This window comes from Lissotriton vulgaris, chromosome 5 (genome assembly GCF_964263255.1).
Source record: "Lissotriton vulgaris chromosome 5, aLisVul1.2, whole genome shotgun sequence".
Taxonomy (NCBI): domain Eukaryota; kingdom Metazoa; phylum Chordata; class Amphibia; order Caudata; family Salamandridae; genus Lissotriton; species Lissotriton vulgaris.
The window spans coordinates 1,464,470,585-1,464,489,279 of NC_141693.1; the positions used below are offsets into that span (position 1 = coordinate 1,464,470,585).

Consider the following 18,695-nt stretch of genomic DNA (forward strand, 5'->3'; position numbering starts at 1 on the left):
CTTTTATGATATATGAAATATCGAATAAAGTATTACAACATTAAGGAATCTACTCACAGATTAACTTTGGAAACTTAGAGAGTTGTTTTAAATGTTATCACACCCTTATTCTTTACAAAAAACAATGTTTCAATACTTTGTTCATGTCATTTGCTAAATTAGGATGACAAAATGAACTTATTTTGTGGTATGAAAAGCTGTATCTAGAAGAAAGACAGAAGGGGGTTTGAAATAAGCAAACCATCTCTTAAAAATAATATAACGTTTTATTTGAAGACCTTTCATGTTTATAATACTCTGTAGAGCCCAAGAGACACACATATGTGTGACCCTTGGTTTTGAAATGATGCTCTATGGTGGGCCCTGACGCTTTGCATGAATGCGCGCGTTTAGTACAAACCTCTGGTCCTCGTGCACCTCGTGCCTGCTCTTCAAAAGGTCCTCATCAATGGATTCCAGCACTGCCTGCTTTTCAGAAATGCTGGATGAACAGCTGGAGAGTCCGTCGCTGATCTGGGAAGAGAAAAAAAACGGGGTTGACTGGGCATTCTGAATCATCAGTCAGGTGTGTGAGTGAGTGAGTGAGTGAGTGAGTGAGTGAGTGAGTGAGTGAGTGAGTGAGTGAGTGAGTGAGTGAGTGAGTGAGTGAGTGAGTGAGTGAGTGAGTGAGTGAGTGGTAAACATCCATCACCATCCCCAAGACTACACACCAACTCTGGAGGGTTTACTTTGTCTTTGGAGAGACCAAAGAGTCTCAATGCAGAATAAAACTCAAGGCTCATCCTTAGACGTGTAAAAATGAGGTACTACAACTTGGGTAGATGAACACAATTTTCATTTTATAATAAGGCTACTTCTCAGGTACACGAATCCCCACGTTTATTCCCCAGAGCTCCCTGCTTCAAGATACTGACAAATGGTGAGTGATACAAACTCATCTAATCCTAAACCTTGCAGCAGCCTGCAGGCAAATTTAGATTAAGAACGCCCACAATATACAGTGCAACTGTTAGGACATTCCCTAACCCGCAGGGTCTCCCCATGCTTGTATGTTGTATGGATTTACTACCAGATAAGTTAATACTTTTATTTGATTTGTTAAAATCATAAAAAGAGTGGAATTTACCACCATGATATAAACATTATTCAGATACAGAATAAAAATTACAATGAAACATTGTTTGTAATCATGACCCTAACGTGGTATGGTACCAAGGTTCAACAGGTTATTTATACGAGCAATGTAAACATGTCCGTAAAGTGCTAATCCCAACAGAAGATGAGAAGGAGAAAAGTACAAATCAGCTACGAATAACCTTCTTTCCAGTTTTTTTTAAGTCACTATCGCTTTCTAACCATGAGTAGTTACGGGTACAAGCGTGTCTATGCCTCATGTTTAAAGAGTAAGACTGGTCATAAAAAGGAGCTTTGGAAGAAAGGGAGTGTAAAAAATATCTAGAAAACTAACCAGGGCTCACAGTGATGTTCGCTGCTCCTTACACTTTTATGCGTCTGTATTCTCACGCTGAATGCAACTTTATGGGGTCCTTGCATAAACTCCCACAAATGTAAACAAACCCTCTCCCACACAGACCCCTCTGACCGCACAAAAACTTTCTTTCAAGAACTCGCCTGTCCTTGCGCATTTTATTTATTATTAGCTGCGACTGGTTCTAAAGAAAAACATAGAGCGCGCAAATTACATCCAAGCCAGATACAGTGGATTGTTTTCAGGGTTCCCGTCAGGGGCAGCCAAGATAGTGCACTAGAGACCTCTAGTGGACAGTCATGGTAAAACAGTGGCTGTGGGACAAATCAAAAAGACTGACATTTCTGAATATTAATATTGGCTGATACTTAGTGCTTCTTTCAAGAGGGAGCATGGAAGGACAAACAGAAAATGAGGATCGACAGGTTTGGGAAGGAGTAGCGCTGACAGTGTGTGTGTGTGTGTGTGTGTGTGTGTGTGTGTGTGTGTGTGTGTGTGTGTGTGTGTGTGTGTGTGTGTGTGTGTGTGTGTGTGTGTGTGTGTGTGTGAGAGAGAGAGAGAGAGAGAGAAAGAGAAAAGCCGGAGCGCACCGAGAAACGGACGGCAGAAGGGGTAAGCTTCGCAGTGCTAGCCTGACTAGCCAGCATTTATAACGCACTACTTCCAACCTCACACAATTCGGGTTGATGCTGCAACACTGGGGTTACCGTTCAAACAAAGAAAAGCAAATACAAGTGCTAGAGAAGGGAGTGTAGAGTTGCCAGGGTCCGACTCACCGTCTGCAGCTTCCGTGTCACACCAGCTTTCTCACTCAGCTCCGGCACTGAGTCCGACCCACCACAGAAGGAGTTATACCTGAATATTATAAACATTGAGTTATAGATCCTGTTTAAAAAACAACCCAACAAGAAAAGCACATACACGCCATTCGCAAACACACAGTAGTACCTGTAACCAGAGTGTCATTCGAAAACAGCACTAGAAATGCTGTCCACATTTATCCGATAGGAGGTCAGCAGATAATATCTTTAAGTTTCTGTTTCTCTTCAGACACTCTGAGTGTAGAGCCAAGCCTCTATGCGTTTGCACTTCTGACTGGGTCGACATGTTTCGAACTCCTGTTTACAGTCACTATGTCTCTATCTGGTTCTTTCCCATCTATTTAGTGTATTCTTGACAGCGGTGAGGCAGTCTCCTGGGATAGCGTTCCAGAGTGCAGATCTAGAATAGTTTTCCTTGTGTTTATCTGTGCACACCATTGGCCTGGATTTCTAGGGCTTGCTCAAATGTTTTTGAGTCAGAGCGCCTTTGCGATGTGGTAGTGATGTAATCAGTGGTCGAAGTAGGCGGGATCTGAGAGTCACAACGTACCCATACTTTTTTAACTCCGGAAAAACAGTTCACCTACTTTATGCTAAAAGGCAACTATCCCAGGATGGTTAATTCTGACGGTTGAAATGCTTCCGCTAAAGTGCAAGGCAGGGAGTCTCCTGTGCTGTGAAACCGGGGGAGGGGAAGGCAGCTAAACAAGCCTTCTGCCAGCGCCTACTTGCATGAAAGAAATGTAAATGTGCGCAACTGGTCGATCTGCAAATATAATGGAAGCAGATAGATTAACAGAATCACTGAACCTTCCTGATGACACAGATTTTCTTTTGAGTGGTGTTGCAAGTGAGTTAACAGCTTAGCTATGAACTGTGTGTTTTTAAAGAACAGTTATAAAAAAAAAATGCACTACTGCGTACAGTCTGAGTAATATTAAAATCTATATTTTGGGAGCACTTTTTTTACCTTAAACTTTTTTTTGCTCTTTTCACACTAGCCTATCTTCTTCGCTGTGTAACGCAAGTTTAAAATAATGACTTACAAATTCACACTTCTTTCTGTCATAGACTAGGACCTTGTAGCACTAAACATACATATGTCACTGTTCTCCATTACACCAACCAGGGTTTAATTATATGGCTCTCTGGTGCAGTACATAAACTAATGATTATATTTGTGTAGTATCTGCTTTTTGGTCCTTGAGGGTCTTGTGGTGCAGTGAGACTGTAACCTTTACACAGGTGGAGCAACATTGTTGCTGTCTTTTTCTATAACAAACAAATAAACAAATAATGGGAAAGTCTCCTAGTAATGATCTGCCAATTATTTTGCCATTATTTTGTTGCTGTATGCTGACAGAGCATAAGTTATTGGACATCCCACTCAAAGCCACCAGTGGGGATTGAAAGTCTGTTCATGGTTGAGGTCACAGGGTCATGCTGGGGTTGTTCCGCTTCATCACGCTCTAGTGCTGGGGCATGTTGGGATATGCTGTGCCTGAGGTTTGTGCAATGAGGTGGAGGGGGCACACATGGATAGGGAGGATGTGTTGGTAGCAGGAAGGGGCTGGTATGGACACAGAAAGTTCCTAGACATATGTCGCCAACAAGTCGATCTCACAGACCGCTGCAGAAAGAGGCAGCCAAGCCTCAAAAACGTTAACTTGCTCTCTGGAATCAAGTTGTAAAATAATTTGAGAAAGAGAAGTGAACAAAAAATGCTATGAAGATAAAGTCCAATAATCAAAGAAAGACTCAAATAGAAGCTGTAGAATTACTCTTAGCCCATTATTATAAAGAGCCCCAGAATACTTACAGTGTGAGAGTGGTCACCTCTACGTTCTGCAGGCAGCCGAGCATGGCAATGGCGGACCTCCTTCTCTCCAAAGCATTGGCACAATCTGCCTTCAGGTGCTCACTGTGCAAAGAGAGAGGGAAGTCTGTGAAGGTGCAGAGTATACACTGGGGAAGACCGAAGGGATACATGTCAATCATACAAATCTTTTAGGAAACCTCTCCTACCGCAAAGATTCATTGGCCATACATTTCTAAAATAAAATACATGTGGCAGATTGCAGTAGAGGATTCTACGTGGATGGCAGAGTGTAGGGGGTGGTAACCTTCCTTTGAAGGTGGGTATTGCAGGGATTTCAGAAGGTGGGGTCCACTGGTTTCTCAAACAGCAATCTAGTGGAGGAGTCAAGTAGCAGACATTTCTGGAAGGGTTAGCGGGAGTTGATCAACAGGACTCCGTCTAAACAAGTTCAGAAGAGTGGGCCCTGGGGCAGTAATTAAAGCAGTAGCTCAGATACACTTGATTGAGAGCACCTACTGAAGACAGTCCCTATCACTTCCATTCCTAAGTAGCAGACCTAAAAATGCCCTTTCTGTTTCGGTGTGCTCTCTGCTCCAGGTGGACACTGTGGGTCAATATGTGTTTCTCAGGCAAATATCTGCCTGTTGAACTTTAATTCTACTTTTTCACGTGCTGCATTTGTCATTGCTATCTCTAACGTTCTGTTGTACTTTATTGTGCAGCCAGAGCAGTGTGTAATCTCACAAACATTGTGTGTGTCCTTCCTGAACTCTGGAGTTGTCCCTCGGTTGCATCTAGTGTAATGATCGTCTGGTGCCTGGCATTTCAGCTTATGCATATGTGAAGAGCAATCAGCTTCGTCCTTATGCTGTCTTTGTGACACGTTTGGTCTTGTGAAGCTACATACATTGTTTTGAGTCATTCTTAAATGCTACTGAAGTTGTAATAAGATAACTTCTCCTGCCATTCTTGCCTCTAGAGGATGTGTTGCATCAGACACCAGTAGTGAAGACCTCAGGAGAGTGCTAGTTCTCCACCTTAGCTGTTCGACTACTTTCGTGAACAAAAAAAACCTAATTTTGGCAATTAGTCCATTTAGAATACAGGTTATTTGCGGTTTAGAAAAAAGACAAACTGATTGTATTACAAAACGTATAGGTTGACATGAAAATTCACATAGTAATACTCAGAATGTATACCATGCTTACAAGTAATAACGTCAAGATGACTCATATCAATCAGTCTGGCAGTGTATATCTGTTGTGTGCATGTTGGTGGCTTGTTTGTGTGTACAGTGTCATTTTGACCAGGGGTTCTCTATGTTGAGGTCCTTCAATACATGAGGGCTCTTCTACCACAAGGCAAGTATCCATGCCCCATATGAATGTGGTCAAAGTGAGACTAATTGTGTAAATACAGCTCTTGGGACTTTCACTGGTACTGCATTAAAAGCATATAGGAATCATGTCAAAACATTCATTGTCGAGTACCCTTTCCTGCCCATCCTTGAGAACAACCGCTTTTTCTAGAATAGGACAGAATTTCTAGGGGCCGATATCATTCCACCAATGTGTTCTTCTCTGCATCCTCATAGTACACTTACTTGCCTAGGTAGTGGAACGTTTAAAAAAAAATGTATTTATCATTTTTCAACAAAAAACCAAATCATTTATTGATATGCAGGTACAATTTACGCAGGCATGGTAATACAATTCAACAGATACATAATTTGTTTCCATTATTGTCATTAATCATTGATATCACATGTTTCATGTTTCCCTACTCTGATGTCCTTGTGAATCAACTCTGGACATTAACATCCAGGATCCCAAGAATTTCCCTCTCCCATCTGAGAGTCGGCAGCTCTTCGCCATTAACTATACACCTTGGCGCTCTTCCTCCCCCTCCAGATTGGGTTGTGTGTCCCGTTCCCCCTGAATTCCAAGGTATTCCCTTAAGGGCTCCCATATGTCTTTAGTGCGGGATATAGGTGGTTGTAGTTCAGCATTTAGCTCGCTCGGGGTGTCACAGTATGACATGCTTTTAAGCCAGCTTTTTACAGTGGCTTTTTGTCTGGTGCCCCAGCGAATAATTATTTCGCGTTTAGCCAGAAGCATTGCTATGGCCACAAATCTGTGCACGTTTTTGGACAGTAAGTCCACATAACCCATCAATGCTATCAAGGGGGTAATTGCCTATCATGTGTTGCACTAAGCTGTATACGTCTTGCCAATAAGTGTTTATTACGCTGAACGACCAGGTCATATGTATAAAAGATGCCGCCTGCAGATTGCATTTGGGGCAGTGCGTGAAATTAGTATTCTTTATCCAGACCATCTGTTATGGAGTGACATATGCCAGTCTCAGTATCTTAAAGTGGAGTAGCTTGTGTCTGTGATTAGACGAGACTCAGAGGAGCGCAACAAACGCCCCCCGCAGCCCCCGTGGTGCGGGGGGGGGGGGGGGCACTCTCTTCAGTAAATGAAGAGGGCCCCCTCAGCTCTTCAGTGTGAGGGCTGTGAGAGACTTGCGCTAAAGCAAGCCTCTCTCCCTCTAAAGCAGGTGCAGGCTGTCTGCAGCCTGCTCTGAGCTCCTGGCTGACTGAAGAGAAACAATGTAACAAGTTACATTGTCTTTCTTCAATCAGAGCCCGCCTGGAAAAAGGATGAGGGTGGGGGCCCCAGAGAGAGCATTCCCCACAGGGCTCTGCTCCTCTGAGAAGAGACAAGGACAAGGATGGGGTGGGGGCCCCAGAGACAGCATTCTCCAGGGCAATGCTCATATGAGAAGGGATGAGGCAGCAAAATGGTGCCCTCAGGTAAGCACTCTTGTTAGAAAGTACCATGGGCGTCTGCAGGGGTGTAAGGCCCCCCCCCCCCCCCCCCCTGTATCACCAGTGAGTCCGGTGTGGGCCCAGTCAGGACCGGCCCTAGTCCATCATGCTTTTGAAATGGTGCCATTGTTCCAGGTGGTAGCCCCCTCCATTGGGTGGGAAGGGTGCAAGGGGGTGGCCGAGAAGGGTGCAAGGCAGAGGGGAGAAGGGTGCAAGGTAGAGAGGAGAAGGGTGCAAGGCGGAGGGGAGAAAGGTGCAAGGCAGAGGGAAGAAGGGTGCAAGGTAGAGAGGAGAAGGGTGCAAGGCAGAGGGGAGAAGGGTTCAAGGCAGAGGGGAGAAGGGTTCAAGGCAGAGGAGAGAAGGGTTCAAGGCAGAGAGGAGAAGGGTGCAAAGCGGAGGGGAGAAGGGTGCAAGGCGGAGGGGAGAAGGTTGCAAGGCGGAGGGGAGAAGGTTGCAAGGCAAAAGGAGAAGGGTGCAAGGCAGAGAGGAGAAGGGTGCAAGGCGGAGGGGAGAAGGGTGCAAAAGGAGAAGGGTGCAAGGCAGAGAGGAGAAGGGTGCAAGGCGGAGGGGAGAAGGGTGCAAGGTAGAGGGGAGAAGGGTGCAAGGCAGAGAGGAGAAGGGTGCAAGGCAGAGAGGAGAAGGGTGCAAGTCAGAGGGGAGAAGGGTGCAAGGTAGAGAGGAGAAGGGTGCAAGGCGGAGGGGAGAAAGGTGCAAGGCAGAGGGGAGAAGGGTGCAAGGTAGAGGGGAGAAGGGTGCAAGGCAGAGGGGAGAAGGGTGCAAGGCGGAGGGGAGAAGGGTGCAAGGCGGAGGGGAGAAGGGTGCAAGGCAGAGAGGAGAAGGGTGCAAGGTGAAGAGGAGAAGGGTGCAAGGTGAAGGGGAGAAGGGTGCAAGACGGAGGGGAGAAGGGTGCAAGGTGGAGGGGAGAAGGGTGCAAGGTGGAGGGGAGAAGGGTGCAAGGCAGAGAGGCGAAGGCTGCAAGGCAGAGAGGAGAAGGGTGCAAGGCGGATGGGAGAAGGGTGCAAGGCAGAGTGGAGAAGGGTGCAAGGCAGAGTGGAGAAGGGTGCAAGGCAGAGTGGAGAAGGGTGCAAGGCAGAGTGGAGAAGGGTGCAAGGCAGAGTGGAGAAGGGTGCAAGACAGAGGGGAGAAGGGTGCAAAGCAGAGGGGAGAAGGGTGCAAGGTAGAAAAGGGTGCAAGGCAGAGGGAGAAGGGTTATGTTATGTTATGATTTTGTTAGAGCGTGACAGCTTCCCCAGCAACGGGGCGTCCCGGCGCTAAGAAACCAGAGCAAACCTACTGAAAGGGAGGGGGGGGAAGCTTAGGACGGTGGGAACAGATGGGTTTTAACTGCCTTACGGAAGGCGGACAGATTGTCAAGGCAACGGATGTTCAGGGGAAGGGAGTTCCAGAGTTTTGCTCCCAAGACTCTGAAGGAGCGTCCTCCGACACGGCAAAGTTTTGTGCGGGGGACTGCTACCAGATGTTGGCCTAGGGAGCGCAAATTGCGCTGAGGGGTATAGGGTACTAAGAGCGGGCGGAGGAGTTCAGGGCCGTCTGTTTTAAGGATTTTAAAAGCAGTGGTAAGGGCCTTAAATTGGATTCTAGATTCCACCGGGAGCCAATGGAGTCTGTGTATGGTGGCTCTAGCAGAGCATCTTCTTGGAAGGCCCACTATGGCCCTAGCCGCAGAATTCTGAATTTGCTGAAGCCTTGTAGTCTCTGCTTTATTAACGCCTATCAGCAGGACGCTGGCATAGTCCAACCTGGACAGAATGATAGATTGGACTATGAGCTGACGTGTTTTGGAGTCGAAGAGGCCAAGAATAGGATAGAGGCTTCTCAACAGACCCACACAAGTAGCGGCCACTCTTTTAGTGTGGGTTTGGTAGCTCATTGAGGAGTCTAGCCAAACTCCCAGGTTTTTTACCAGGGTCTTAGGGGGAGGGATGGGACCCAACGAGGAGGGCCACCAGTGGTTGCTCCAGCCACTGGGGTTCTTACCAAGGAGCAGCACCTCGGTTTTCCCTGCGTTCAACTGCAAGCAGTTAGCCGTCATCCAATGGGCGACAGCAGCCAGTCCATCCCTAAATCTTGTGGCAGAGGTTGAGGGGGCCTCAGTGAGGGTAATCACCAGCTGTGTGTCGTCGGCATACGACACCAGCGTGAGGTCCCATTCTCTGGCCACTGCCGCGAGGGGTCGTACATAAAGGTTAAAAAGGGACGGACTGAGGGCCGAACCCTGCGGGACTCCTTGGCCGATGGAATGAGGCTGGGAGGTGTACGGGGGTACTGAAACTTGGAAGGTTCTGTCCGTCAAGAACGAGCGGAACCATTCAAGGGCCTGGCCGCTAATCCCTATTTCCTCCAGGCGTTGCAGCAGGATGTGATGGGAAACCGTGTCAAAGGCTGCGCTGAGATCAAGCAATATCAGCGCAGCACTTTGACCGTCATCCAATATCTTCCTGAGGTGTTCGGTTGTGGATAGGAGGGCGGACTCCGTGCTGTGTCCTGGCCTAAACCCATTCTGGGAAGGGTCCAGGATGTTATATTGGGCCATATGGTCAAATAGTACGGTGTTGGCATGGGCTTCTGCCAATTTAGACACCCAGGGGAGCAAAGAGATGGGCCTATAGTTCTCTGGTTTTGTGGAGTCCAGGGTCGGCTTTTTAATAGTGGGGTGACCCAAGCTTGTTTCCAGCAAGTTGGGACCACTGCCGAAGAGAAAGAAAGGTTAAGAATCGTGGTCAAAGATGGAAGAAAGAAATCCAGCGCCTCTAAAAATTGAGCCGGTCTCATGGGGTCTGAGGGGGCGCCGGATTTAACCTTTCTACAGAGTTTGGCCAAATTCCCATGGGAAATTGCAGGTATGCAGAGAAGTCTGATGCCTTTAAAGGGAGATTCGGAGAAGCTGATGAGATCAGAAGAATTCTGTGGGAAGGCGTTATAAATCTTCTTTACCTTGTCAGTGAAAAAGGTGGCGAGGTCCTCACACTGCTGTGTAGAGGAGATACACGAAACAGGGTTGCTACAGTTTTGCAGTTTTTGAACCAGTTTGAAAATGGTTTTAGTAGGGTTGGAGCTGGAATCAATTTCTTTTGTATAGAAAGATGCGCGAGCCGCGCGTATGGCTTTATGGTATATTTTTAGTTTGGACAGGTGAAGTGCTTTATCTCTGTCCTTATACTCCTTTCTCCAGTTGCGTTCGGCAACTTTACATTCCTTTCTTGGGAGTTTCAAATCACCGTTATACCATGGGTTAGAGGGGGTGCTGCATCCTCTAGTCCATTTGGCTGGTATGAGGGTATCAAGTCCTGTGATAATCCAATCCTGAAAGGAGGCATAGGACGTGTTGATGTCATTAGTAGTTTCAATATTAAGTTCTCCCAAGGTGGCAAAGAGATCCTTATTTTGAAGTTTGTGCCAGGGCCGTTTAAGACAGGAAGGGGGCGGGTCATTGTTGGGCTGGATGTCGGCCACTATCACAAATTTTATGAGAAAGTGGTCGGTCCAACCCAAGGGTTTGGGTGGATCAGCTCTAGCCTCAGGAATATTGGTAAAAACAGGGTCGAGTAAGTGCCCTGCGGCGTGCGTGGTGGATTGGATGAGAGGGGTCAGCTGAAGGGCTGTCAGGTCCGCCAGGAGATTCCTGATGGTAGGATCCGAGATGGCATCGAAGTGAAGGTTAAGGTCTCCCAATATAGTGAAATTGGCGGAGGTCATGGCCATGGCGTGGGCTGCCTCTAGTAGTTCCTCCATGAATTTAGAGGTGGGGTCTGGGGGTCGGTAAATGTAAAGGCCTGAAAAGGAGAAGTGAGGGCTGGTGGTGATTTTAAAACGGGCACATTCACAACCCATAATATCTTCCTTTAAAAAGGAGCAGGAGTATAGCGTTCTATAAATAACAGCTATGCCACCTCCCCTGGAATCTCTATTGATGGATTTCATAGAGAACCCATCCGGCAACGTGAGATTCGGAATGCTGGTTAGCTCATCCTTGAGCCAGGATGCAAGGCAAAGGAGAGAAGGGTGCAAGGTAGAGGGGAGAAGGGTGCAGGGTAGAAAAGGGTGCAAGGCAGAGGTGGAGTAGGGTGCAAGGCAGAGGGGATAAGGGTGCAAGGCAGAGGGGAGAAGGGTGCAAGGCAGAGGGGAGAAGGGTGCAAGGCAGAGGGGAGAAGGGTGCAAGGTAGAGAAGGGTTCAAGGCGGAGGGGAGAAGGGTGCAAGGCAGAGGGGAGAAGGGGGCAATGCAGAGAGGAGAAGGGTGCAAGGTGGAAAGGAGAAGGGTGCAAGGCAGAAGGGAGAATGGTGAAACAGGGAGGGGGAGAAGGGTGCAAGGTGGAGGGGAGGAGGGTGCAAGGTGGAGCGGAGAAGGGTGCAAGGCAGAGGGGAGAATGGCGCAAGGCAGAGGGGAGAATGGCGCAACGGGGAGGGGGAGAAGGGTGCAAGGCGGAGGGGAGAAGGTTGCAAGGCAGAGGGGAGAAGGGTGCAACGAGGAGGGGAGAAGGGTGCAAAGCAGAGGGGAGAACAGTGCAAGGAAGAGGGGAGAAGGGTGCAAGGCAGAGGGGAGAAGGGTGCAAGGCAGAGGGAAGAAGGGTGCAAGGTAGTGGGGAGAAGGGTGCAAGGCAGTGGGGAGAAGGGCGCAAGGCGGAGGGGAGAAGAGTACAAGGTAGAGGGGAGATGGGTGCAAGGCAGAGAGGAGAAGGGTGCAAGGCAGAGAGGAGAAGGGTGCAAGGCGGAGGGGAGAAGGGTGCAAGGCAGAAAGGAGAAGGCTGCAAGGCAGAGAGGAGAAGGGTGCAAGGCGGAGGGGAGAAAGTTGCAAGGCAGAGGGGAGAAGGGTGCCACGAGGAGGGGAGAATGGTGCCAGGCAGAGGGGAGAAGGGTGCAAGGAAGAGGGGAGAAGGGTGCAAGGCAGAGGGGAGAATGGTGCAAGGCAGAGGGGAGAAGGATGCAAGGCAGTGGGGAGAAGGGTGCAACGAGGAGGGGAGAATGGTGCAAGGCAGAGGGGAGAACGGTGCAAGGAAGAGGGGAGAAGGGTGCAATGCAGAGGGGAGAAGGGTGCAAGGCAGAGGGGAGAAGGATGCAAGGCAGTGGGGAGAAGGGTGCAAGGCAGAGGGGAGAAGGATGCAAGGCAGTGGGGAGAAGGGTGCAGGGTAGAAAAGGGTGCAAGGCAGAGGTGGAGTAGGGTGCAAGGCAGAGGGGATAAGGGTGCAAGGCAGAGGGGAGAAGGGTGCAAGGCAGAGGGGAGAAGGGTGCAAGGCAGAGGGGAGAAGGGTGCAAGGTAGAGAAGGGTTCAAGGCGGAGGGGAGAAGGGTGCAAGGCAGAGGGGAGAAGGGGGCAAGGCAGAGAGGAGAAGGGTGCAAGGTGGAAAGGAGAAGGGTGCAAGGCAGAAGGGAGAATGGTGAAACAGGGAGGGGGAGAAGGGTGCAAGGTGGAGGGGAGGAGGGTGCAAGGTGGAGCGGAGAAGGGTGCAAGGCAGAGGGGAGAATGGCGCAAGGCAGAGGGGAGAATGGCGCAACGGGGAGGGGGAGAAGGGTGCAAGGCGGAGGGGAGAAGGTTGCAAGGCAGAGGGGAGAAGGGTGCAACGAGGAGGGGAGAAGGGTGCAAAGCAGAGGGGAGAACAGTGCAAGGAAGAGGGGAGAAGGGTGCAAGGCAGAGGGGAGAAGGGTGCAAGGGAGAGGGAAGAAGGTGCAAGGTAGTGGGGAGAAGGGTGCAAGGCAGTGGGGAGAAGGGCGCAAGGCGGAGGGGAGAAGAGTACAAGGTAGAGGGGAGATGGGTGCACGGCAGAGAGGAGAAGGGTGCAAGGCAGAGAGGAGAAGGGTGCAAGGCGGAGGGGAGAAGGGTGCAAGGCAGAAAGGAGAAGGCTGCAAGGCAGAGAGGAGAAGGGTGCAAGGCGGAGGGGAGAAAGTTGCAAGGCAGAGGGGAGAAGGGTGCCACGAGGAGGGGAGAATGGTGCCAGGCAGAGGGGAGAACGGTGCAAGGAAGAGGGGAGAAGGGTGCAAGGCAGAGGGGAGAATGGTGCAAGGCAGAGGGGAGAAGGATGCAAGGCAGTGGGGAGAAGGGTGCAACGAGGAGGGGAGAATGGTGCAAGGCAGAGGGGAGAACGGTGCAAGGAAGAGGGGAGAAGGGTGCAATGCAGAGGGGAGAAGGGTGCAAGGCAGAGGGGAGAAGGATGCAAGGCAGTGGGGAGAATGGTGCAAGGCAGAGGGGAGAAGGATGCAAGGCAGTGGGGAGAAGGGTGCAACAGGGAGGGGAGAAGGGTGCAAGGCGGAGGGGAGAAGAGTACAAGGCGGAGGGTACAGGGTGCAAGTCAAAAGGAGAAGGGTGTAAGGCAGAGAGGAGAAGGGTGCAAGGCAGAGGGGAGAATGGTGCAAGGCAGAGGGGAGAAGGGTGCAAGGTAGAAAAGGGTTCAAGGCGGAGGTGGAGTAGGGTACAAGGGGGAGGGGAGAAGGGTACAAGGGGGAGGGGAGAAGGGTGCAAGAGGGAGGAGGAGAAGGGTGCAAGGGGGAGGGTGAGAAGGGTGCAAGGGGAAGGGTGAGAAGGGTGCAAGGCAGAGGGGAGAAGGGTGCAAGGGGGATGGTGATGAAGTTAAAAATGTGCCCCCCCCCCCCCGGGAAACCTTTTTGCGGACACCAATGGAACACACACTACTTTGTGAGAGAGAGTGGGAGAGAGTGGAGAGAGAGACAGTGGAGAGAGAGAGTGGAGAACGAGAGTGGAGAGAGAATGGAGAGAGACAGTGGAGAGAGAGATAGAGAGTAGAGAGAGAGGGTGGTGAGAGAGTGGAGAGAGGGACAGTGGAGAGAGAGTGAAGAGAGAGAGAGTGGAGGGAGACAGTCGGGAGAGAGTGGAGAGAGGGAGAGTGGAGAGAGAGAGAGTAGAGAGAGAGTAGAGAGAGAGTGGAGAGAGAGTGGAGAGAGAGTAGAGAGAGTGGAGGGAGATATTGGAGGGAGGCAGTGGAGAGAGAGTGGAGAGAGAGAGAGAGTGGAGAGAGAGACAGTGGAGAGGGTGGAGAGAGAGAGAGTGGAGAGAGAGAGTGGAGAGAGAGAGTAGAGAGAGAGAGTAGAGAGAGAGAGTGGAGAGAGAGAGTGGTGAGAGAGAGTAGAGAGAGAGAGAGTGGAGAGAGAGAGAGAGTGTGTGGAGAGAGAGAGAGAGAGTGGAGAGAGTGTGGAGAGGATGAGCGAGAGAAAACGGAGAGAGAGTAGAGAGAGAGAGAGAGTGGAGAGAGAGTAGAGAGAGAGTGGAGAGGGAGTAGAGAGAGAGAGAGTGGAGAGAGAGTGGAGATAGACAGTGGAGAGAGAGAGTGGAGAGACAGTGGACAGTGGAGAGCGAGAGAGAGTGGAGAGACAGAGAGTGGAGAGATTGGAGAGAGAGAGTGGAGAGAGAGGGAGAGTGGAGAGAGAGAGAGTGAGTAGAGTGGAGAGGGAGTGGAGAGAGAGAGAGAGTGGAGAGAGAGAGAGAGAGAGAGAGAGAGAGAGAGAGAGAGAGAGAGTGGAGAGAGAGAGTGGAGAGATTGGAGAGAGAGAGGGTAGAGAGAGAGGGTAGAGAGAGAGAGTAACGAGAGAGAGAAGAGAGAGTGTAGAGAGAGAGTAGAGAGAGAGTAGAGAGAGAGAGTGGAGAGAGAGAGGGAGAAGAGAGAGAGAGTGGGGAGAGAGTAGAGAGATAGAGAGAGTGGAGAGGGAGTGGAGAGAGAGTGGAGAGAGAGTGGAGGGAGAGAGTGGAGGGAGAGAGTGGAGGGAGAGAGTGGAGAGAGTGGAGAGAGAGTGGAGAGTGAGAGTGGAGAGAGTAGAGCGATAGTGGAGGGAGACAGTGGGGAGAGAGTAGAGAGATAGTGGAGAGAGAGTGGAGAGAGAGAGCGGAGAGAGAGAGTGGAGAGAGAGTTGAGAGAGGGTGGAGCGAGAGTGGAGAGAGAGTGAGAGAGTGGAGAGAGAGATAGTGGAGAGACAGTGGAGAGAGACAGTGGAGATAGAGAGAGAGTGGAGAGAGAGAGAAGGAAGAGAGGGTGGAGAGAGAGAGTAGAGGAGACAGTGGAGGGAGACAATGGAAAGAGAGTGGAGAGAGAGAGAGTTAGAGAGTGGAGAGAGAGTAGAGAGAGAGAACGTGGAGCGAGAGAGAGACAGTGGAGATAGAGTGGACAGAGTTGAGAGAGAGAATGGAGAGTGAGAGAGAGTGGAGAGAGAGTATAGACTGACTGACTGACTCAGACTGAATACTGACTGACTGGCTGAGAAACTGACTGAGAAAGAGAGAGAGACTGGCTGACTGAGAGAGTGAGTGACTGACTGACAGAGGGAGAGAGACTGATTGAGAGTGAGACTGACTGACAGAGAGAGAGACTGACTGACTGACAGAGACTGACTGACTGAGGTAGAGAGATACCGACTGACAGAGAGAGAGAGAGACTGAGAGAGAGGCAGAGACTGACTGAGAGAGATAGACTGATTGACTGCAAGAGAGACTGACTAACTGAGAGAGACTGACTAAGAGAGAGACTGACTGAGAGAGAGACTGACAGAGAGAGAGAGAGAGAGAGCGAGACTGATTGAGGTAGAGAGAGAATGACTGACTGGGAGAGAGAGAGAGACTGACTGACGGGAGAGAGAGAGAGAGAGACTGACTGACAGAGAGAGAGAGAGAGAGACTGACTGAGAGAGAGACTGATTGACTGCAAGAGAGACTGACTAACTGAGAGAGACTGTCTGAGAGAGAGACTGACAGAGAGAGAGAGAGACTGACTGAGGTAGAGAGAGAATGACTGACTGAGAGAGACTGACTGACGGGAGAGAGAGACTGACTGCCAGAGAGAGAGACTGACAGAGAGAGAGAGACTGACTGAGAGAGAGACTGAGTGACAGAGACTGACAGAGAAAGAGAGAATGACCGACAGAGAGAGAGAGAGAGAGAGAGAGAGAGAGAGAGACTGACTGAGAGAGACTGGCTGACTGCGAGAGAGAGAGAATGACTGACTGAGAGAGACTGTCTGGAAGACTGACTGACTAAGAGAGAGAGATGGAGAGAGAGACTGACAGAGAGAGGGACTGACAGGAAGAGAGAATGACTGAGAGAGAGAGAGACTAAGAGAGAGACTGACTGACTAAGAGAGAGAGACTGACTGACTGAGAGAGACTGATTGAGAGACTGACTGACAGAGAGACTGGCTGACTGACAGAGAGAGACTGACTGACAGAGAGAGACTGGGACGCTGACAGAGAGAGAGACTGACAGAGAGAGAGAAAATAAGAGCGAGAGAGAGAGACTGATAGAGAGAGACTGACTGACAGAGGGAGAGAGAGAGAGAGAGACTGACAGAGAGAGAGACTGGCTGACAGAGAGAGAGACTGAATGACTGAGAGAAACTGACAGAGAGAGACTATCTGACAGAAAGGGAGAGACTGACTGACAGAAAGAGAGAGACTGACTGACAGAAAGAGAGAGACTGACTGAGAGAGAGACTGACAGAAAGAGAGAGATAGAGAGACTGACAGAGAGAGAGACTGAAAGAGAGACTGACAGACAGAGGGACTGACAGGAAGAGAGACGGACTGAGTGAGAGAGACTGAGAGAGAGACTGACAGAGAGAGGGACTGACTGAGAGAGACTGACAGAGAGAGACTGACAGAGAGAGAGAGACTAAGAGAGAGACTGACTGACTAAGAGAGAGAGACTGACTGACTGAGAGAGACTGATTGAGAGACTGACTGACAGAGAGACTGACTGACAGAGAGAGACTGGGACGCTGACAGAGAGAGAGACTGACAGAGAGAGAGAAAATAAGAGCGAGAGAGAGAGACTGATAGAGAGAGACTGACTGACAGAGAGAGAGAGAGAGACTGACAGAGAGAGAGAGAGAGACTGACTGACTGACTGACTGAGACAGACTGACTGACTGACTGAGAGAGTCTGATTGACAGAGAGAGATAGACTGACCGAGAGAGAGATGCTGACTGACTGAAAGAGAGAGACTGTGATGGAATTGGGGTCAAAGTGTGTATGAAGCTATGCAATGCCTCTTAAGATTGCTATTGTCTACTAATAAAAATATATTATCAAAATGTGCTCTTTGTAGTTACATCTGCTTTTGAAATATTGCATTGTCGCGTTGTCTAATGTTTTAAAACGGAAACGAGAAGGAGCAGTGAATGCACTTTTGTCAAAACTGAACGATTAGTGGGCCCGATGTTGTATTTCATGACAGGAGTCTGCATCAGGAAACCCACCTAAAACTGGGCAAACTTCCCCGGCCTACTGATGGTAGGGACCCTTTAATGAATGGACCAACACCTATGAAAGCCTGCTGGCAGACTAAGCCCAACCTTTAACTCCACCATCCAGTGTTACTTATAACGCCTGTATTGGTGACAATGGCGTAACAATAGCCCCGCTTCCCCTGCAGTATGGCGGGTCACTGGCCTGAGAGCTCTAGACTGGCATGGAGAATGGGGGGGGGCCCTCCATGTAGTTTGCAGGGGGCCCCCTCAAGTTTAGTTATGCCACTGACCAGACTAGCTTGGTTTGTTTACAGCACCCTTCCCATATTTTATCTGTCAGTCGCTGCTCTATATCAGCTGCCCAAGCCTCTCTCACCTTGGTGTCACGTTGCTGCATGAGTGCCAGGCATGCTTAGTATAGTCTAGAAGTGATATGTTCCCCACTGTTGTCAGTAATGACTAATGTGAGTGGACCAAACCCTTCGGGGCTCTATAGGGTAGGTTGTCATCGCGCCTCTCAGAGCGCTCTGTATTCAGGTCAATACAAAGTGATCCATGAAAGTGGCTGTCGAGTGTCGAGAAATGTGGATCTTCCGTTCGGGAGAATACAGCCCCCACCCCTGGGAATAAGTATCCCAAGGACTCCAGCCCTAACTGGGAAAGGGTGCGCCGCGTACCCGTTTCCAGTTTTGGGGGAAGCCAGGGATTCGCCGACAGTGTCAGAGCTGAGAAGTACAATGTTCCCCCTCCTGTTTTCAGGTGTAATTTTTTACATGCCCAGGAAGTAGTGGATAGTGGTTGTATATTGTGCGGGTCTCATTGGATCCCAGTAGAAAGTACCACGTTTAATGGTGTAGAGTCCGCAAGGTCTTTCTCAGGTTTGGTATAGGTTATGCGTGCATCAGGGTGGTACCAAGGTGAGAGTATTCACACTGTGACACCAAAAAGTAAAGCTGCATATCTGGCACCCCAAAGCACCCTCTGTCATAGGAAAGAGTTAGCGTATCCCAGCTAATTTCCGGCTGCTTCCCTTCCCACACCAGCTATATTAAGTGTGTACGGATCTTCCCAAAGAATGCATTCGTTAATTGAATAGGTAGGTATGTTAGTGAATAAATAGAGCAAGTGCGGTAATATCACCATTTTAATGATGGCTATCGGTCCTGCCATTGATAGCCGGAGCCTGATCTATTGCTCCACTTGTGTTTGTATGCGGTTCAGGGCCGGGCCATAGTTCAGACGTAGCACTTGCTCTGCGTTGGTAGAATCTCAGGTACTTAGTTTCCGCCTCACACCACTTCAAGGAATATCCTTTGGTCTCACCGTATTGCACTTCCGTCAAGGGAAAATGCTTCAATTTACTCCAGTTGATATGGAGTCCAGACAGTGCTCCAAATCTTTCAATTTCTATTAATAATGGTTGCATATTTTCTTCTGCTTTTCTAACATACAGCGCCACATCATCAGCGTACAGTGTCGCTAACACAGGGCCATGCTTAAACTGAAGGCCTCTATGTCAATGTTTTTTCTGAA

The 18,695-nt window shown here is 49.5% G+C and overlaps 1 protein-coding gene across 1 annotated transcript in view; it reads right to left on the bottom strand.

Annotated features, from left to right (window-relative positions):
• Window positions 1-18,695, bottom strand: part of IKBKE (inhibitor of nuclear factor kappa B kinase subunit epsilon) — a 287,793-nt gene that overhangs the window by 96,374 nt on the left and 172,724 nt on the right. The window contains exons 13-15 of the mRNA XM_086923415.1: window positions 4,130-4,231; window positions 2,266-2,344; window positions 401-513 (exon numbers count right to left, since the gene is read on the bottom strand). Of these exons, the coding sequence (XP_086779541.1) occupies window positions 401-513; window positions 2,266-2,344; window positions 4,130-4,231 (294 nt within the window). The remainder of the gene's footprint in view (window positions 1-400; window positions 514-2,265; window positions 2,345-4,129; window positions 4,232-18,695) is intronic.